We start from the raw sequence: 19814 nt of genomic DNA, 5'->3' as shown, positions 1-19814 counted from the left end.
GAATTTATTGCCAAACTGTTTATGGGGTGATGCTTTTCCTGCGACAGTTAAATAGAGGGGGATTCAGGAGTAATCACGCAAATACCACAAGATATAGACTATAAATAGGGATGTGATTCTGAGAATGTAAATTGGAAGCGACAGAGGGAGGTAGTGAGGTCAGTGGTTAGTAGGATTATTTTGTTTTAAAGCTTCTAAACCAGTCATGTTTTCTTTATTTTCTAGAAATAAAATGCTTTGGATCGGTCTTCTTTCTCAAGTTGGCATTGCACTTTTGCTATGTTATGTTCCTGGGATGCAAAATAGCCTTCACTTCACCTTTCTCAGGTGAGGAAATGACATTAGTGTTGTTTGAACGCTGAGATTTTTTTTCCTGCAATATTTTGAGAATGTATCTCAATTTTTGTAAAATTATGTTGCTTTGTCTAGGAGCAATATTGTGTAAGGAACTCTGATTGAGACTCAAATTATTTGATTGTAAAAGGAACTTTACGTTAATGTGGCAAGAAGGTGACCAGTTGGAAAATAATAAAAACCTTAAAAAATATCTCAACTAATGATTAAAGCATTAGAACGCTCTAACTTGTTCCAATTCCAAAAGCAGTTGATTAATTCCTTGTTGAAAGCTAGTACAAATCTAAGTTTCAAAACCAAGTAGATGGATTTTTCAGCCCATTTGTAACAGAACTCTAAGATCTGCAGCTACAAAGCTGTTTGAAAAGACTTTATGAAGCACAATTATGTGAAGGACAGACAAGCATATTTTGTTGCGGAGTTTGGCCCATTTTGAATGTTATCACACCTTTGTAAAGTAAGTATCACCACTTGGTGACAAGTGAAATTAGTACTGTTGAAAACATCATAAAATTTTAAATGTTGCCCTGTTTGCAATCAGGCACTGAGTGTTATTCAATAAATTTTTATGGAACCATTATACAGAAATCAAAAATACACTTAAAAGCTTGACTGCTTTTGATGGGGTTGGCACTGGCTGGGCCAACATTTATTGCCCAGAGGGCAGTTCTGCGTCAACCAATTTGCAGTCACATGCAGGCCAGACTGGGTAAGGATGGCAGATTTCCTCTCTTAAAGGACATTACATTTTTGTGACTGTTGACAGCTCTTTATTCCAGGCTTTTATTAAATTCAATGAACTTCCAGAGGAAGTGGTGGATGTGGGTGCAGTTACAACATTTTAAAATACATTTAGGTGAGTACATGAATAAGATATGTTTGGAGGAATATGGCCCAAGCCCAGGCAGTTGGACTGGTTTAGTGTAGGATTATGGTCAGCATGAACTGGTTGGACTGAAGGGTCTGTTTCTGTGCCGTACAACTCTATATTTCACCATTTTCCAGGTGGTATCTGAACGTACATTCCCAAAGGATTGGCCAATGCCACGGCTTCCCTTTATTCTGTACTTGCAAATAATTTGCATTTATTGTTCAGTTTTGTACTAAGAGCTCTAAACGTTTAATTACATGGCATAAATTCTAATGTTAAATACTTCTACTCTTTTCAGGTTTCAGTACTGGTTTGTCGCGGTACCTTTTGCAATTCTAATATTTGTATATGACGAAATCCGTAAATTCTTCATTCGCAAATACCCTGGAAGTAAGTCTTCATAATGCATTCTCCATTTTTATAAAAACATCTTTCAGTGCAAATGGATTTGTAGTGAAGAGTTGACATTACTGACTTTTTTTCTGAATTAATGGTTTTGCAGTCAGCGTAGCATCTTCAAAAATTTCTGTATGTTGTGAATTGCGTGAACTGTTCCGAGTGCTCACTTTGGTTTTTCGGTTCTAAAAATCCTGTTAGTTATTCCTTGAATGATTTCTTTATCGCTTTACAGTGGGAGATTGGTGTCATTTTTTTCCTATTCGTACAATGAAATTACCTCCTCAAAGGAACAAAATTGTAGTAAACTCTTAAATAGCCAATTATTTTCTGCAAGGACCAATTTATTGCCATGAGGGAATGTAGCAGAGATTGTTCTATCAATATTCTGACCAATCAGAATCTACCTGCCTGGTCTGAGTTTAAGTTTCACAGCATCTCGGTATTAAATATTGCTCAACAAATGAGCAGATACTTCTCATGTATAAATTGCTATTCCCTTCTAAGTTTGGTTTTTTGTGTCAACTGTCAGTGTTGAAGTGTGCAAAATGCAATCTTTGAATTTGTTTCAACAATGTTTAAGATAAAATTCCTTAGGCTTCACACCTTTAGGTTGGTCACTGAGAAGTATGTTTTTAAGAGTCATAGAGACGGAAACAGACCCTTGTCCAACCTGTCCATGCTGACCAGATACCACAACCCAATCTAGTCCCACCTGCCAGCACGCGGCCCATATCCCTCCAGAACCTTCCTATTTATATACCCATCCAAATGCCTCCTCAAAGTTGCAATTGTACCAGCCTCCATCACTTTCTCTGGCAGCTCATTCCATACACGTACCACCCTCTGTGTGAAACAGTTGCTCCTTAGGTCTTTTTTATATCTTTCCCCTCTCACCCTAATCTTATTCCCTCTAGTTCTGGACTCACCGACCCCAGGGAAAAAACTTTGTCCATTTATCCTATCCATGCCCCTTTTGTAAACCTCTATAAGGTCACCCCTCAGCCTCTGATGCTCCAGGGAAAACAGCCCCAGCTTGTTCAGCCTCTCCCTATAGCTCAAATCCTCCAACACTGGCAACATCCTTGTGAATCTTTACTGAACCCTTTCAAGTTTCACAACATCTTTCCGATAAGAAGGAGACCAGAATTGTATGCAATTTTCTAACAGTGGCCTAACCAATGTCCTGTACAGCTGCAACATGACCTCCCAACTCCAGAACTCAATACTCTGACCAATGAAGGAAAGCATACCAAATGCCTTCTTCACTATCCTATTTACCTGTGACTTCACTTTCAAGGAGCTATGAACCTGCACTCCAAGGTCTCTTTGTTCAGCACCACTCCCTAGGACCTTGCCATTAAGCGTATAAGTCCTGCTAAAATTTGCTTTCCCAAAATGCAGCTCCTCACATTTATCTAAATTAAACTCCATCTGCCACTTCTCAGCCCATTGGCCCATCTGGTCCAGAACCTGTTGTAATCTTGTAGCCTAAGGAATTTTATCTTAAACATTGTTGAAACAAATTCAAAGATTGCATTTTGCACACTTCAACACTGACAGTTGACACAAGAAACCAAACTTAGAAGGGAATAGCAATTTATACATGAGAAGTATCTGCTCATTTGTTGAGCAATAGTTAATATGGAGATGCTGTGAAACTTAAACTCAGACCAGGCAGGTAGATTCTGATTGGTCAGAATATTGACAGAACCATCTCTGCTACATTCCCTTATGGCAATAAATTGGCCCTTGCAGAAAATAATTGGCTATTTTAAGAGTTAACTCCAATTTTGTTCCTTTGAATATGAGGAAAGGTAATCCTCTTCGCTGTCCACTATACCTCCAATTTTGGTGTCATCTGCAAACTTACTAATGCTTGTATCCAAATCATTTATGTAAATGACAAAAAGTAGAGGGCCCAGCACCGATCCTTGTGGCACCCCACTGATCACAGGCCTCCGGTCTTGTTCTAACAGCAGTTAAATACTTGCTGGGAAAGACAGCTTATGACATAACCAATTTCCTGGTCGCCATTTTATTTGGAACGAAATTAATGACCAGTGCAGATAGTATCATAATACAACAGTAATGTGAACCCATGAAATCACCTCCTTGCTAAAGTTTATAATCTGATGATCATCCTCTAAAGAGCTATAAGAATCTGATAGGGTTAATGCTGAGGAAAGCACTGCCTTATATGATGTCATAGGCAAAAGAACAATTTGGACCTTGAAGTAACACCTAATATTGAGTCTCTCATTAACAATGCTTATCATTCCAACATACTTTGTCCATAGTTGCTATAATCTATAAAAAGGAACTACATATTGCTTAAGGCAAGAACAAGAAAGAGGATGTCTTATGAATTTTAAGACTATAAGACATAGGAGTGGAAGTAAGGCCATTCAGTCCATCGAGTCCACTCCGCCATTCAATCATGGCTGATGGGCATTTCAACTCCACTTACCCGTATTCTCCCCGTAACTTTACACCCTGATGAGTTGTGGTAAGGGATCTATCACACAACAATTAGTGTTTGCTATTTCCACAAGCTGAAAATGGGGACTTTCAGGACATGACTTTTTTTTTTACAAGTAACATTACACAGTAAAATCTGTCTCAGGGATGCAAAATAAAACTTTGTTTGAGTTACCATACACATTTTGAAAAAGGCATGACAAATTCTGGCAAGAAACGTAAATTGAAAGTGGTGAGTGAATGCATACTTTACTGGACATGTCAAGGCTTAATCCATTATTACAGAATGCTAATGACAAAATCATAAGTATGGAATAATTTTAAATATTAATAGGACAATGTGTTTGTGACAGGTTGGTGGGACAAAAATATGTACTATTGACAGTCATCTTGTGAAACTACTTCACTACTGGACTGAAGTTGTCAAGTGCCCACGAGATTGGAGAAGATAGCGAGTCTAGCCAGCATCAGCAAGGAGGGAAGAATCATTACTTTGCTCTGTGTGAAAACCTCATTGCAATTTTCTCTTATCATGGTTTGCTTCTATATAACTAATGTTGGGGAGCAGTAATTTTGAAAATGGCAAGATTTCTGTTTGCTGGTTACTTCACTCTACTAGTTCTCTAGAAGCAACTTAGATTTGCGCCTAGTTTTTAAAAAATGATTATGTAATTATATCCCAGGCTCTTGCAGTTTGCACAAATGAATTTCTAATTAAATAATGTCAGCACCTTATTAAATCAATAGAAAACAAAAAAAAATGTATTGCGCTTTTTCTACCATCTATCTTATTAGATTAGATTACTTATCTAATTAATCTTATTAGATTAGATTACTTACAGTGTGGAAACAGGCTCTTTGGCCCAACAAGTCCACACCAACCCGCCGAAGCGCAACCCACCCAGACCCATTCCTCTACATTTATCCCTTCACCTAACACTACAGGCAATTTAGCATGACCAATTCACCTAATCTGCACATTTTTGGATTGTGGGAGGAAACCGTAGCACCCAGAGGAAACCCATGCAGACACGGGGAGAATGTGCAAACTCCACACAGAGAGTCGCCTGAGACGGGAATTGAACCCAGGTCTCTGGCGCTGTGAGACAGCAGTGCTAACCGCTGTGCCACCGTGCCACCCCTATGGTGAAATAAAACCTTCTGCTTATAAGGAAAGAAGAACAATAGCTAAGGAGGTTAGAAATACGAACTTGTCCAAATAAACTATTAAAATGCTATTTTAAATGATCTTTATTCCTACTCCAAGTAAATGAGTTATGAAAAGAAAACATAAGTTGATGTGCCTTATTAATTTCCACTCCTAGTCTTGTAGAATAACTGGAAAAACCACAGTTTCAGAAAGTTTGTGACCAGAAAATAGTTTTAATGATCATGATACGCAATTAATGCAACTTCAGTAATTGCGATGAGTGTGCTTCAGGGTCAGTGCTCTCCTGATTAAGGTGTTGAGGTATTTTTACATTTTCCATGTGGTGAAGTGCTCTGTTTACCTGACAGACAAAATATGAACAGTATTACCACCTGACAGGCGACAATAACACAAAGCTGCTGTAAAACAATAAGGCTGAATATAAATCATACTTGGCCATAATTAATTGCTTACTTACTCAACAGTCAACCTCTAGGTTTCAAATGTTAGATTTAATTCTGTATTAGAGCTTGATGTGCTGCTTCTAAGGATTGCAGGAAGTATATTTGAATGAGGTTATGACACCAAAACGAGGCCCAATCAGGTAGACATAAAAGATGACAAGACTCTATTCAAAGTGCAAGGGAGTTCTTCAGCTAAACTGACTGACATTTAATCTGAATCACAATCTAAACCTTGATTGTTTTTTGTGGGACCTTGCTGTTCAGAAATTGCTTGCTGCAAAGCAGTCTGGGAGATACTGAAATCTTAGCAAGTACGATCGGATGCACCATTTCCTTGGTTCAAATAGTAGACTTTTCCAAGTCGGACAATTTATGCTGAATGAGAAGGAGCTGTTGCTAATTTTTTTTTTAGAAAAAAAAATCTCTTAGTTTTAGACTCTACGCATTTGAGATATCCTTGGGCTTCCTAAACTATTTAACACCCAATCAATTACTTTGTGAAAAAAAAGTGGCCACTGTGACAATCTAGGCAAAATCAGCAGGCGGGAGAAAATGAGGACTGCAGATGCTGGAGATCAGAGCTTAAAACTGTGTTGCTGGAAAAGCGCAGCAGGTCAGGCAGCATCAAAGGAGCAGGAGAATCGACGTTTCGGGCATAAGCTCGAAACATCGATTCTCCTGCTCCTTTGATGCTGTCTGGCCTGCTGCGCTTATCTAGCAACACATTTTTAAAATCAGCAGGATGCAGGAAGCAAGTTCTGCAAGCTAGAAATATGTGAACAATTAAGCTAGATTTAGTACAGTCCTTGATTATCTAAACATGGCCAGAGCATAGCCAACAGGAACATTACAATTATCCCACATTTAGAACTTCAGATGTACCAAATTACTTTTTCATCAGAAAATATGTCCAATCAGTTTTGGTTACGTACCTGACCTGTAATTAAAATCAAAAACCTTGAACATAATTAGAACTTAAAATTTGCTCTTACTAAGTCTACTAAATCACTCATCATTTCTCTTCAACAGTCTCCTTTTCCAAATTCTCACTGTGAGAAAACTGCATCTGGAGTGTGCAGCCGCATCTGGAGTGTGCGGCCGCATCTGGAGTAGTGCGGCTGCATCGGGAGTATTGTGTGCAGTTTTGGTCGCCATACTATAGGAAGGGTGTGGAGGCACTGGAACGGGTGCAGAGAAGGTTTACCAGGATGTTGCCTGGTATGGTAAGAAGATCGTATGAGGAAAGGCTGAGGCACTTGGGGCTGTTTTCATTGGAGAAAAGGAGGTTTAGGGGTGACTTGATAGAGGTGTACAAGATGATTAGGGGTTTAGATAGGGTTGACCATGGAAAACCTTTTTCCACGTATGGAGTCAGATATTACGAGGGGGCATAGCTTTAAATTAAGGGGTGGTAGGTATAGGACAGATGTTAGGGGTAGATTCTTTACTCAGCGAGTCGTGAGTTCATGGAATGCCCTGCCAGTAACAGTGGTGGACTCTCCCTCTTTATGGGCATTTAAACGGGCATTGGATAGGCATATGGAGGATAGTGGGCTAGTGTAGGTTAGGTGGGCTTGGATCGGCGCAACATCGAGGGCCGAAGGGCCTGTACTGCGCTGTATTTTTCTATGTTCTATGTTCTATGAAAGGAAAGGTGAGGAGAGAGTCAGCAGGGGAACAAGCGAAGATGTAAATGAACTCAAAGTGTTGGCAGCACGATTGAGGAATATCCCTAATGTATCTATTTAATGGATATTAAAAATATGCATTAAACAGGGGCTACTTTGACTAATTTTTTTAGTTTGAACTGGGATTATTGCAGTTAGAAAGATTTCTCACCATCTGTGTTGGATGAGCGTGAGGGAGATGGTGATGCAGAATTTTTGTGGATCTTCTTTACTTTACCTTGGGGTTGACATGGAGGATCTAGTCGAGCTCCAAGTTTAGCTGTAAGATAAAGAATACAAAGAAAATGATTTGCATCTGCAATCAAATCTCTTTGTTTTATTTTGATTATGAGACCCCTCAGTTGTGGTGAAAGACAGTTCTACCAAATGCCAGCTGAGGATGACATATTTTAAATAAGATAGACTTTGTCATCTCTGTCATTTATTGGAGACATCAGTGATTTTGGAACTGATTTTCATATGGTTGGTCACTCATTGATTTCAAGCCACTTGCTGAAGGAGAACTTCGCTAGAGTTCCTTTGAGCAGAGAGAAGATTATTGGGATATTTAATGGAGGTGTTCAAAATTCTCCAAAGTTTTGACAGTCATTAGTGAAAAGTTGGCAAGTATGTCTCTTACCAGCAAAGAGAAATAATAATTCTGGCAAAATCATCAGGGAAGAAGAGACAACAAATAATTATTTTATTTATTTATTGTGATCTGGAATGGTTTTGGAGGATGATCTTTTTAAAAGGGAACTAGATCTCCAATTTAAACAGTTAAAAATCACAACATCAGATTATAGCCCAACAGGTTTAAAAAACTTGCAAGGTTTTGAGAAGGTTCTGATTTTGTGCTGCGTGATTCCTATTCACTATTTTTCACTAAAGCAACATTATGAAAAAATTCTGATCATTGCTGTTTGCAGAATTCCACAATGATCAAATTGGCCAAACAATACACAACGGGACAATGTTTCAAAATCACCTGTTCATGTTTTTTATGTCCATAGGATGTCTAAAAACACTGAATTATATGCAATGTTTGTTTTCACAAATAATTATTTGAATTTTGAATCCTTAATTTAGGGCAAGACATGTCATGACTAAAGTTTATCAAACATACTGAAAAAGTCAGGACTGCTCTCCTTGGAGAAAAGGCAGCTAGGAGGAAACATGAGCGAGTTAGATAGAGTAGACAGAGAAAACTGTTTCCACTCATAAGAGGGAATATATTTAGTGATCTGCAAAAGCAGCAAGGGTAAAGTGAGTTATGGCTTTTACTCAGCGTATAGTTAGGGTTGGAATGCATTGCCTCTAAGTATGGCAGAGGAAGATTGAATTGAAGCATTCAAAGTAGATGATTATTTAGATGATAATAATGTGCAAGAGTGTTGGAAAAAAGGAGATTAGCACAAGATAACAATGCTCATTTAACAGGCCAGTGCAAACCTGCTGGACTAAATAGTCTCCTTCTGCAACACTGAAATAACGTTTTTCTTAATCTTCAAAACTAATTTTATAATGTGAGCATTGAAATCTCTTTTTTTAAAAAAAATGTAGTTTCTTTGGTTTTTGCATTGACTTTAATTATAATATCCTACCTGTTTCTCTCACTTGTTTCAGAAAGAAGTTGGTAGCAAATGAATTGCTGCCAGGTAGCCACCACTACCATCCAACCAGACTCTAGGAGGTGCCGGAGGAAATTGCTCATCACCCTCCCACTCTCTCCCTTAAAACCTCCCCAGTGCCAATGCACCCCCACCCTCACCCCCTCAAATCAAGTCACTGAAAGAACTTTTTTGCTTCCTTTGGCCTTCCAGAGGTTTCAGTACAACACCGTGCCTGATATCCTATCTTGGCAACTTGAGGATCACTGTATGATGAAACAGCCTAACCCATGTGTAACATTAGGCCAGCTAAAGAACATCCCCACTGCCTTTGAAGAGGCTTTCTACCTGGCAAGCATCTTCAATTGCAACTTAAATGGCATTTTGTAAACACCAGCTGAAAAACAAAATGCTACAGTATGATTGTTCCATTAATTCTCATTCTATACACTGATGAGTAGAGCCACTTTTTTAATGAAAGGAATGAACACAAATATTTTGACCTACCTAGGAATTTGGAATTGACTATATTATCATTGTTCAGTAATGGTATGTACACAGGTGTTGATGCCCTGCTCGGTTCTAGAAGATACAAAAATGCACATTCAGAGCAAAAAACACTTTTCCAAGGCACAAAGCAGTTATTGTGATTTTTAAACCTCCCTTCCTTTTGTAACCCAACAATTATTGCTTTGTTGCCTCATTTGCTTTTCTCCTTCACTTCAGAGGGTAAAATGGTCTTGCTCATAGATGACAGGGGTTCTTGGCAGCAGGGTGAGCTGTGAGGAGGATGCAGAGATGCTTCAGTGTGATTGAGTCAAAATTGATTGAGTGGATAATTGTGCGGTTATCCACTTTGGTTGCAAAAACAGGAAGGCAGATTATTATCTGAGTGGAGATAGATTGGGAAAGAGGGGAGGTGCAATGCAACCTTGGTGTCCTGGTATACCAGCCATTGAGAGTAAGCATGCAGGAACAGCAGGCCTTCACTGTGAGAGGATTTAAGTACAGAACCAAGGGTGACCTGCTGCAACTGCAAAGGGTCTTAGGGAGACTACACTAGAGCATTTTGTGCAATTTTTATCTCTTTATCAGAGGACAGTTATCTGGGTTTGGAAGGAGGGAGCAAAGTAGGTTTACAAAACTGATCCCTGGGATGGCTGCACTAATGTACGAACAGAAACGGGATCAGTTAGTACCATATTCACTGGAACTTAGGAGGTGCATGGAGGGATCCAATAGAAACCTATAAAATTCTAACAGGGTAAATGTAGGAAGGATGTTCCAATGATCAGGAGTCCAGAACTGGAGTCACAGTCTAATGATATTGGCTCGACCATTTAGGACAAAGGAGGAAAACCTTATTCGTCTTGAGTGTTGTGAGCCTGTGGAATTCTATCACTGAATGTAGCTGAGGCCAAAATGTTGACAGTTTTCAGGAAGAAGTTAGATATAGTCCATAAGTGTAACAGGATCAGAGGATACCAGAGAAAGCAGGCATGTGGTATGAATTAGATGATCAGCAACGATTGTATTGAATGGTGGAGCAGGTTCAAAGAGCTGAATGGCGTATTTCTGCTCCTATTTTCAATATTCCCAAGTGTTACTTTTGTACTAGTTATCAGGGTAACATTATAGATTAACAGAATCCTTGAGTTTTCCTTCCAGGAATTGAAACTGACTGAAATTCTACTATTCGTCATTTTTAGCCTTGCTTTGCTGTAAAACTCTATAATTAATGTTACTTGTGAACAGGTGTTATTGTTTCTCCAATACCCGAAGTTTGCTATGGTTTTTATGCTTTAAAAATATGTAAAACCTTTCACAGCACTCTCAGTAAACCATGAGTACCTCAAAGAAAACTGTTAAATGTTCAGATTTAAATGAACAGACTTAATTCAAAGTATTCACCTTACCCATTACTACACCTTTGAACATTTCTCCTTTTTAACTGACCTGTGTGTAATTACCTAGCCTATTTCTTTTGTGGAATTTACTTACTGTTCACACCAAGAAGAATATAAACTTCTCGTTCAGCCAGGATGTCAGAAGCGTAGCAATGTTGGTTTTGCAATAAATTCTTCACTTGTCCACTCTCATCAGCTAGGTCAATCTCAGCTGAAGTGCAGATCAAATCAGTATAAAAAAATGTTGTAAAATCCCAATATCAACTCCTCTGTCTTTTCAATTTCTTTTATACTGGATTTAAACAATGCAGCAAAATTATTGAAAAATAGTTAACACATTATGCTCACAAATGTAGCTTATTGGCAATGATATGACCACTACCAGTTATCATGAAAACCCAACTAGTTCATTAATATCCTTGATGGAAGGAAATCTACTTCCTTACCTGGTCTGAACTGAACGTGATTCCAGATGCACAAGAAAAGTGCTTGATTCTTCACTATCTTCTGAGATGGTCAAGTAATCCACTCAGTCGTATTGGAGTTTCTACACTCTGTGAAGAATAAAACTGGGTGGGCCACCTGATCTGTGTACTGGGAATGGTAACACTAAAAGGAGTTCTGTTGACCTTGCAAGTCCACCTACATTTGGAGAACTGTCACTCAGACAGTCAAGTGACAACCAGATACATTCATATTCAAAAGTAATTGTACCTTAGTGTCTGGACACTACCATAACAGTATGGTTCAATTCTTGTACAAGCTGAGGTCACCAAGATGGCCTCCCCTCATCAACCCCTACCTTTGTCTAAGGCATGGTAAAGCATCACTAGTCTCTCTCTCTCTCTCTAATAGAATGGTAAGACTATGCTGACTTTACCTTTATCTTATGCTAAAGAATGTTCTGAACCACCAGCAGGACAGACTCAACAGAGGTGTGGTGTTATATAGTTTGGAGAAAGATGCCCTGGGAATTATCAACATTGATTCAGGAAACTGAGTTTCATGACACCAGGTCAAACATAGGAAACCTTCTGGTTACTACCATCCTTTACTGTTGAATCAGATCCTCCACAATGTTATACAGCACTTAGAGGAAGCACTGTCGGTTGCCTAGGCACAGAATGTACTCTGGTTAGAGAAATTTAATGTTCATCACCGAGAGTGGCTTGCTAGCACCAGGCCTAATTGAGCTGCTGATCTGACAGTAAGTAAACGAGGTCGGTGGAAGGTGGTGGGGTTGTCAGCAAGAGGGATATATCTACTTGTCTTCATCCTCACCATTCTACTTGGTGTGGCTGAGATCATCCATGGCAATATAAGTGTCTGAAATCATCCATGACAGTATCAGAAAGTGTGATCACTAAATAGTCCTGTGGAGATAAAGTGCCATCTTCACACTGGGGATGCCCTCCATCAGGTTGTGTGGTGCTACTACTGTCCTAAATTGGACAGACTTAGAACAAATCAAGCAATTCAAGACTGGAAACCCATGAGAGGAGTGGAGCCATCAGTAGCAGTAGAATTATATCCAACCACAATCTGCAATCTCATAGCCCTGCAATCCCCACTCTACCACTATCATTAAAACCATTTCAATGAAGAACGCAGACCCGATACCTAACATGAGCAAAACCAATGTAGTATACAAAATCCCATGCAAGGACAGCACAAAACACTACATAGGACAAACAGGAAGACAGCTAATGATCCTCATCTATGAACACCAACTAGCCACAAAACGACACGACCAGCTATCCTTAGTAGCCACACACTCAGATGACAAGCAACATGAGTTTGAATGGGGCAACACTACTATTATAGGACAAGCCAAACAGAGAACAGCCAGGGAATTTCTGGAGGCATGACATTCATCCACAGATTCAATCAATAAGCACATTGACCTGGACCCAATATACTGGCCACTGCAGCGGACAGCTGGAACTGACAACCGGAAGCGGCAGATACAAATCACTATAAATGCCGGAGGAAAGATCACAGAAGTGCTTCACAGGAGGGTCCCAAGCACTGAGGATGTCACCTAGACAGGAGACGAAACGTCTGCAACACAAATTCCCAGCTCAGCGAACAGAACCACAATAATGAACACCCGAGCTACAAATCTTCTCACAAACTTTGAATGAAGAATGCAAGACAGTGTGCCAAGACCAGTATTAGGCATACCCAAGATTGAGATTGCGTGAGTTTTGTCAGAGTTCCAATAATTCAACTAGGAGAAAGTGAGGACTGCAGATACTGGAGATCAGAGCTGAAAAATGTGTTGCTGGAAAAGCAACAAGAAGAAGGGCTTATGCCCAAAATGTTGATTTTCCTGCTCCTTGGATGCTGCATGATCTGCTGCGCTTTCCAGCAACCCATTTTTCAGTTGCAATAATTCAGGCAAGTGGAGAGTATCACAGCAGTGTCATGACTAGTGCCTTGCAAATGAGGGATAAATTTGGAGAAGTAGGAGGTGGATTACTCAATGTAGCATTCCTAATTTATGACCTGTGTAGCCACAGTATTTATCTGACTGGTCTGTTGGATGTTAATCCTGTGGGATTCAGTGATTGTAATGCCATTGAAAATCAAGATACAATAGTTAGCTTCTCTCTTGTTGAAGGTGCACTTATGTGCATTTTATTTGCCACTTCTTAGCCCAAGTCTGATAGCACTGTTAATAACACCTTTCATGACTTTACTATTGACTGAGAGTTGACTTAAATGTCGGTAATTAGCCAAGTCGAACTTGTCCTATATTTTGAGAGTAGATGCTAGCACTGTAATTATACTGGAACAGCCTGGCAAGTGATGCAGCTAGAAGGATATATCTACTTGTGCTCATCCTCACCAAGTTGCTTGGGGTGGCTGAGATCATCTATGGCAATATCAGTAAGTATGATCACTACATAGTCCTGTGGAGATAAAGTGCCCTCTTTACACTGGGGATGCCCTCCATCAGGTAGCGTTCTGGAACATGTCTTCGATATTATTGCTAGATATTCACAGGCTCATAAAATGCAGAAAAGGCCCATCAGGTCTGCACTGTTATAACTGTACTAAAGGTGCACTAATCCCAATTTCCCACTTGTCCTGTATTCTTGAATGCTATAATATTTCAAATGCTCATCCAATTTTTTTTAAAAGGTTGTAGGATTTCTGGCCTCCACTACCTTCTCAGACAATGTGTTCCAGATTCCCATCACCTGATGTAGATTTTTTTTTCCCAAATCTCATCTGAATCTTCTGTCATTGATTCTGAATCTATGCCCTCTTATGATTGACCACTCACCCAAAGGGAATAGCTGCTCTCTATTCACCCTGTCCACACCCCTCATAATTTCACACACTTCAATCATGTTCCCCTAAACCTCTCTGTCCTAAAGTGAACAATCCAAACCTATAGTCTCTTCTAATAGCTCAATTTCTCCACATCAGTCAACTTCCTGGTTAACCTCCTCTGTACCCCCTTTGATGTTATTGTATCCTTCCAATAGTGAGGTAACCAGAAGTGAAGATAATACTCCAGCTGTGGCCTAACCAATGTTCTGTGTAACTCTAACATTACCTCCTTGCTCTTATACTCTCTGCCATGACTGATGAAGGCAAGTGTCCCATATGCTTCTTAACTATCCTATTCACTTGTTCTGTTGACTTCAGGGATCTGTGAATATTTCCCAAGATCCTTCTTTTCTTCATAGCAACCCAATTACTTCCCATTAATTAAATACTCCCTCATCTTGGTTCATCTTCCACAGTGCACCACCTCATACTCATCAGGGTTAATGCCATCTATCACCGATCTGACGATCTGACCAATCCATCTGTATGTTCCTGTAACCTACAACCATCTTCTTCGCTATTAACCACTCTACCAATCTTGGTGTCATCTGTAAATTTGCTTAACATTGTCTGCACACTTTAATCTATATCATTTATAACAAACAAAAAGGGTCCCAGAGATCATAGCCTTTGCAGTATCCAATGTCGTCAGCCATTTCTTGATATCAAGTGAAGTGAATTGAAGTGGTTGAAGACTGACATCTGTGGAGATGGGAACCTCTGAAGAGGGCCGAGATGGATCATCTACTTGGCATTTGTAACTGAACATGGATACAAATACTTCAGCCTGATCTCTTGTAATATACGCTGGATTCCCTCATTGTTGAGGATGGGGATACTTGTGGAACTTCCACCTCCTGTTAGTTGTTTAATTGTCCAACAACATTCACAACTGAATGTGTAGAGCTGTGAACTGATCCACTGATTGTGGGATTGTTTATCCCCACCTTTCATATGCTGCTTATGCTCCTTGGCATGCATGAAGTCTCAGGTTGCATCTTCATCATTTTTCCAAGATTTTTGTGGTTTTTCTACCAAAGATACATTACACATGTGGGAGAATCCCTGGGTTTAATCACATTATATACTGCAATGAATGTTCCTACCATCATTTTTATATTTTAATCACTTGCTCATTCAAAAAAGATTTTCAGCTCTAGATAACATGAAAAATGGTCATGACAGACTTTCCTTCTAAGCCTCATTTTGTTTCCACATGAACATCTAATTTGCACCTCTTGAAATCATGAGATTGAGTGTTCACCATCCAGAGTCACTGGCAGAAGCGTTCACAAATCCTTTGTCCCAGAATACTTTTAGGAGTTTTATAGTTCTGCCACCCATGAAAGAGTGTATGAAGAAAATCATCATAAATTTGACGTAAATGTAAAATGCGATGGGTATGCATTAATATTAAAGGGTCACACAGAGGCTTAATGAGGGCTAGTCAGCACATTCACTACAAATAGAGCTGCTTACTATTGGTAACTAGGGAATATTTTTCTTTGGTGATAATGACAGCATGAAAAGTGGAAACTTTGAGGTAGCTCTTACCTTTGATCTCATGGTGACAGTTCTGTTTGATACAGTCCAGCAAAACCGGAATTTTACAGAATATATTGAAAAGGGCATGTTCATTATCTGCAGTCAACATATACATAAAAGGCCATAGGATAGTTTTTATTCCTTACGTGTACCTTGGAAAATCAATTAATACAAATTGGAGGATTTAACAAATATATTCCATCTGATTATTGTGTTTAACTTCTCCCTAACTTTCATTGATCTTGACCACTGTTGGCCATTCATTCCTCATGGGAAAATACTCAATCATGGATATCTACACAGTCAGACATTGGCACTATGCATGTACATGCACAGGACCCAAAAATGAGCACATAGAAATGAAAACTCTGATGTGATCCCAATAATGTAAAACCTTTATCTCCTACTTACACTGATATCCACTAAGTCTGTCTTGTTTTGTAAGGAAATCCAGCCATTGCAGATTTTAGGGACAGGAGGAGGCCATTCAGCCCTATGAACCTGATGATAGTTAATCAGCATCTTAGTTATGTTTACTTACCATGGTTCCTTAGCCCTTCATTTGGTTGCCAAACAGAAATCAAAATATTTCTGATTGACCAAGCCTCAGCGACTGTCGAGTTAACAGGTAAAGCAGGTCAAGATTTTTAGTTCCCTTTCCTTTGTGTGAAAAATTACTCCTTGATCACGATTGCTTCGGAATAACCCAGCTCTAATTTCAAAGTTGCCCCTGTTGCTCTGGATTCCATGACTGGTGGAAATAATTCCTTCCTATTTCCTCCATTCAAATCTGTATGAGCATGCATTATACCGTTTTGAAATGTTACCCAGTAGGTTCAGATGAAAAGGAGTGCAAGAAAAATGGTCACAAAGCCTTCTCTTACACCTTTTTAACCCCTTTTGTGTTTCCACGAGAAGCATTTGTGCTCATCCACTGGGTGAAACATTGTCCCTTCATGTTGGCCACATTTACCATTGTCACAAGTGTTTCAGAATGCAAGCAGCTTTAAATTAAACATATTTCTATAATAGCACCATACAATTACAGTTTAATTATGTGAGGGCATAAAATGGTTAATTTCTTGTTTTTAAATCAGTCAAAAAGTCATGCAGAGGTTTCTGTCTATCTGTGTCCAGAAAGAAAATCCTGCACTCCGCGACCATAGAATCCCAATAGTTTGGAAGCAGTTCACACTGCCCTTCTGAACAGCATCCCTCCCAGATCCAATGCCCTGATAATCCACCTAGCTGACACATCCCTGGACACTGTGGGCAATTTAGCATGACCGATCCATATAACCTGCGCACTTTTGGACTGTGGGATGAAACTGGAGCACCTGGAGGAAACCCACAAAGACATGGGAGGAATGTGCAAACTATACACAGATAGTCACTCAAGGGTAGAATCGAATCTGGGTCCCTGGCACTGTGAGCTAGCAATACTAACCACTGAGTCACTGTTGCAGACCAATTATCAGATGAGCACGAAGATCTTCAATTTCAGAATTGACCTGATCAGTCATATGCAGGCACATTGCTGAAACTCATGGTTCTAAATAGACATTATCCTTAAGTTGAAAGATAACTAACAATGACTACAACTATTTCTGCTACAGCAAATCTTTTAAAACCTGATTCTGAATGAAACATCCATTGTAGTTGGATGAGATATTATAATTTTAATTTTTTGAACATTCTGCCCAGAGTGTCTTTGAGTGAAACTGAAATCTGACTGCTAACTCTTACCACATACAAGCAGGTTTAGCAATACAGGATTCTGCAGCTGTAATAAAAGATTCAGGGAATTGGGCAATTAATTTAACTGTTGATAAGTATTCTCACACTTACCTCCATGTAATACTGTAATGAACATGAGGGGTTTTAATCGCAGCAGTAAAATGCTAACACGATTCTGAAGCTTCGACAGTTAAAAGTCCTTCAGATGATCATTGGAACATTTATTTAACAACAGGAATGCAAGACTGGGCATGCCGTGGTTCACTCCCATCCTGAAGCAAGTAAATAAATTAATGATTCAGCTGAGGAAACGTGCTCAATGAGTAAGATAAATGCAGTATATAGTTAATTATTAACAAGCAGTGGCTCAAATGTTTATTGGATACTTTTCAGAAGGAAAGCAGAATAAGGGTCATAGTTGAGTGGCTTTCATCTGCCAATCTAATCCTCAGTGTTTTTATTATGTTTTGTTGAAAGGTCATTTACAATATATTATGAGTATGAGGAACATGCTGTTCTGTTCCTTGGCTTGGGTAGAACTTAACTTTATTTAATTATTTATTAAATAAACATGATTTATTATCCAATCACTGACCTACTTTTTTCAGCTTAGGCCAATTTGTAGCACTATTGAATCAGGGTTCCCGAAGATCCATTCCAAGACTTGAATATGCTTAAGTGTCATACCAAGGGAATGCTTTATTTTGGATGCACATTTCAATAAAGGACCTGTTCACCTTTCCAGTTGGACATAATAAAGACCACAGAACATGACTGAAATACAATGAGACATGAGGATTAAAATCCAAGGTGGTTGGCACACTGAATGCAGTGCGTGAATTGCCAGTACAATGTTTGATTCCACTGGATTGTTCGGGAGTTGTTTCTCACAATTTGTTTGTTGCACAGTTGGCTCATTTCACTTGCAAACTGTTAGACCTCTGCAGTGCACCGAGTAATTAATTTGATTTCACTCAGAAAAGCAGTCTCTCCAAATAGGCCTTCTTTTCAAAAAGATCTGCATCTTATATAGCAGTTTTCACAACCATCTCTCAGTGCTCAACAGCTAATTAATTACTTATTAAAGCATTGTGACTGAAATGTGCCAGCCAATATATACACTCAACAGGATCTCTCAAACAACAATGGAATAGTGACCAGAGAATCGATTTATGAATGTTGATTCAAGGATAATTATTATCCAGCATAAAAGGGATAACTCCCCTATTTTGCTTCAAAATAGTGCCATTCTCTCAAAACAGAGCCTCAGTTTGACTTTTAATCTGAAAGAGAACAACTCTGCAAAATCAAGCATTGTATAGACGGCGTGAACTTTTAGAATGCTATCCAAGGAGCAGAGCAACTGGACTAAAAATGTTAACTATGCTTTCTCTACGCAGAAGTAGCCAGACCTGCTGAGCTTCTCCAGAAACTTTATTTTTGTTCCAGAGCTTTGTTTTATTATTCAGAAGCATGACAGTTGGTGGGAGTATAAGTTACATTGCTGTTTTGAATACATTTGTCATATACCATTCATTGTCATATATATGCCATATATATTCATTCAAACACAATTAATTATGTATTTTAATGAGTGCTGTGTTGTGACCAGTTGAGAAGGGATGGAATGGCTCCCCTCTTTATTAGCTCCTCATTTGTCTGTAACATGATTTTGAATTACAAAAGTTTGTATTTGTCAATTCAATGTGTGCCTATCTGTTTCCGTACAGTTTATAAAGAACTAGACAGATTTCCTGGAGTTCCAGAAGTAAAGGCTTAGTTTCTGGGCTAACACCCAGCAAGGTGAAAATACCAAAATCATCAAAAATACAATCACATGTCACAACCTCTGCAACTCCCTTACAAATATACTCAAATCAAACATGCAAAGTAAAAAGTTCAGAGCAGAACTTTAACGTTGGCTAATTGATATTAAATTTCAATAATAAAGAAAGGATAAATATAAGTTAACCGGCTATACCTGGCTGTCTTGTATCCATTTAACTATCCACAAGGTTTTGGTCTTCAGCCAACAGTTCAAAGGCCGTAGCTGATGTTTCTCCTTATTTTGGAAATGCTGGAACTGAAATCTTTGTTTAAGAGTTCTTTGTCTGATTTGAATGAATGTGGACATAATCAAACACACCACATAGGGTGTTAATATAGACAGAGACAAGATGACCTTGGTAGACACCCACACAAGCATGGTTGCCATTAGTGGTTCAGATGGTAATACTGATTAGCTCACAATTGCAAAGCTTATGTTAGTCTTGATCCCCAGTGACTAGAA

General features: G+C 39.0%; 2 protein-coding genes across 2 annotated transcripts in view; one reads left to right on the top strand and one right to left on the bottom strand.

The window, feature by feature from the left end:
• Positions 1–4677, top strand: part of LOC132829488 (potassium-transporting ATPase alpha chain 2-like) — a 46732-nt gene extending 42055 nt beyond the window's left edge. The window contains exons 15-17 of the mRNA XM_060846702.1: positions 226–327; positions 1524–1615; positions 4456–4677. Of these exons, the coding sequence (XP_060702685.1) occupies positions 226–327; positions 1524–1615; positions 4456–4484 (223 nt within the window). The 3' untranslated portion in view covers positions 4485–4677. The remainder of the gene's footprint in view (positions 1–225; positions 328–1523; positions 1616–4455) is intronic.
• Positions 4678–9337: 4660 nt separating this feature from the next.
• On the bottom strand, positions 9338–17660 carry LOC132829520 (uncharacterized protein CXorf65 homolog). Its single transcript, XM_060846740.1, has 5 exons — positions 17636–17660; positions 15797–15883; positions 10995–11111; positions 9501–9575; positions 9338–9390 (listed from the first exon to the last, which is right to left on the bottom strand). Exons 1-5 carry the CDS (start codon positions 17658–17660, stop codon positions 9338–9340), a joined length of 357 nt encoding a protein of 118 aa, XP_060702723.1.
• Positions 17661–19814: the final 2154 nt, after the last annotated feature.

The sequence above is a fragment of the Hemiscyllium ocellatum genome, chromosome 29 (assembly GCF_020745735.1).
Source record: "Hemiscyllium ocellatum isolate sHemOce1 chromosome 29, sHemOce1.pat.X.cur, whole genome shotgun sequence".
Lineage (NCBI taxonomy): Eukaryota > Metazoa > Chordata > Chondrichthyes > Orectolobiformes > Hemiscylliidae > Hemiscyllium > Hemiscyllium ocellatum.
This window is presented reverse-complemented; position numbering and strand designations above follow the sequence as displayed.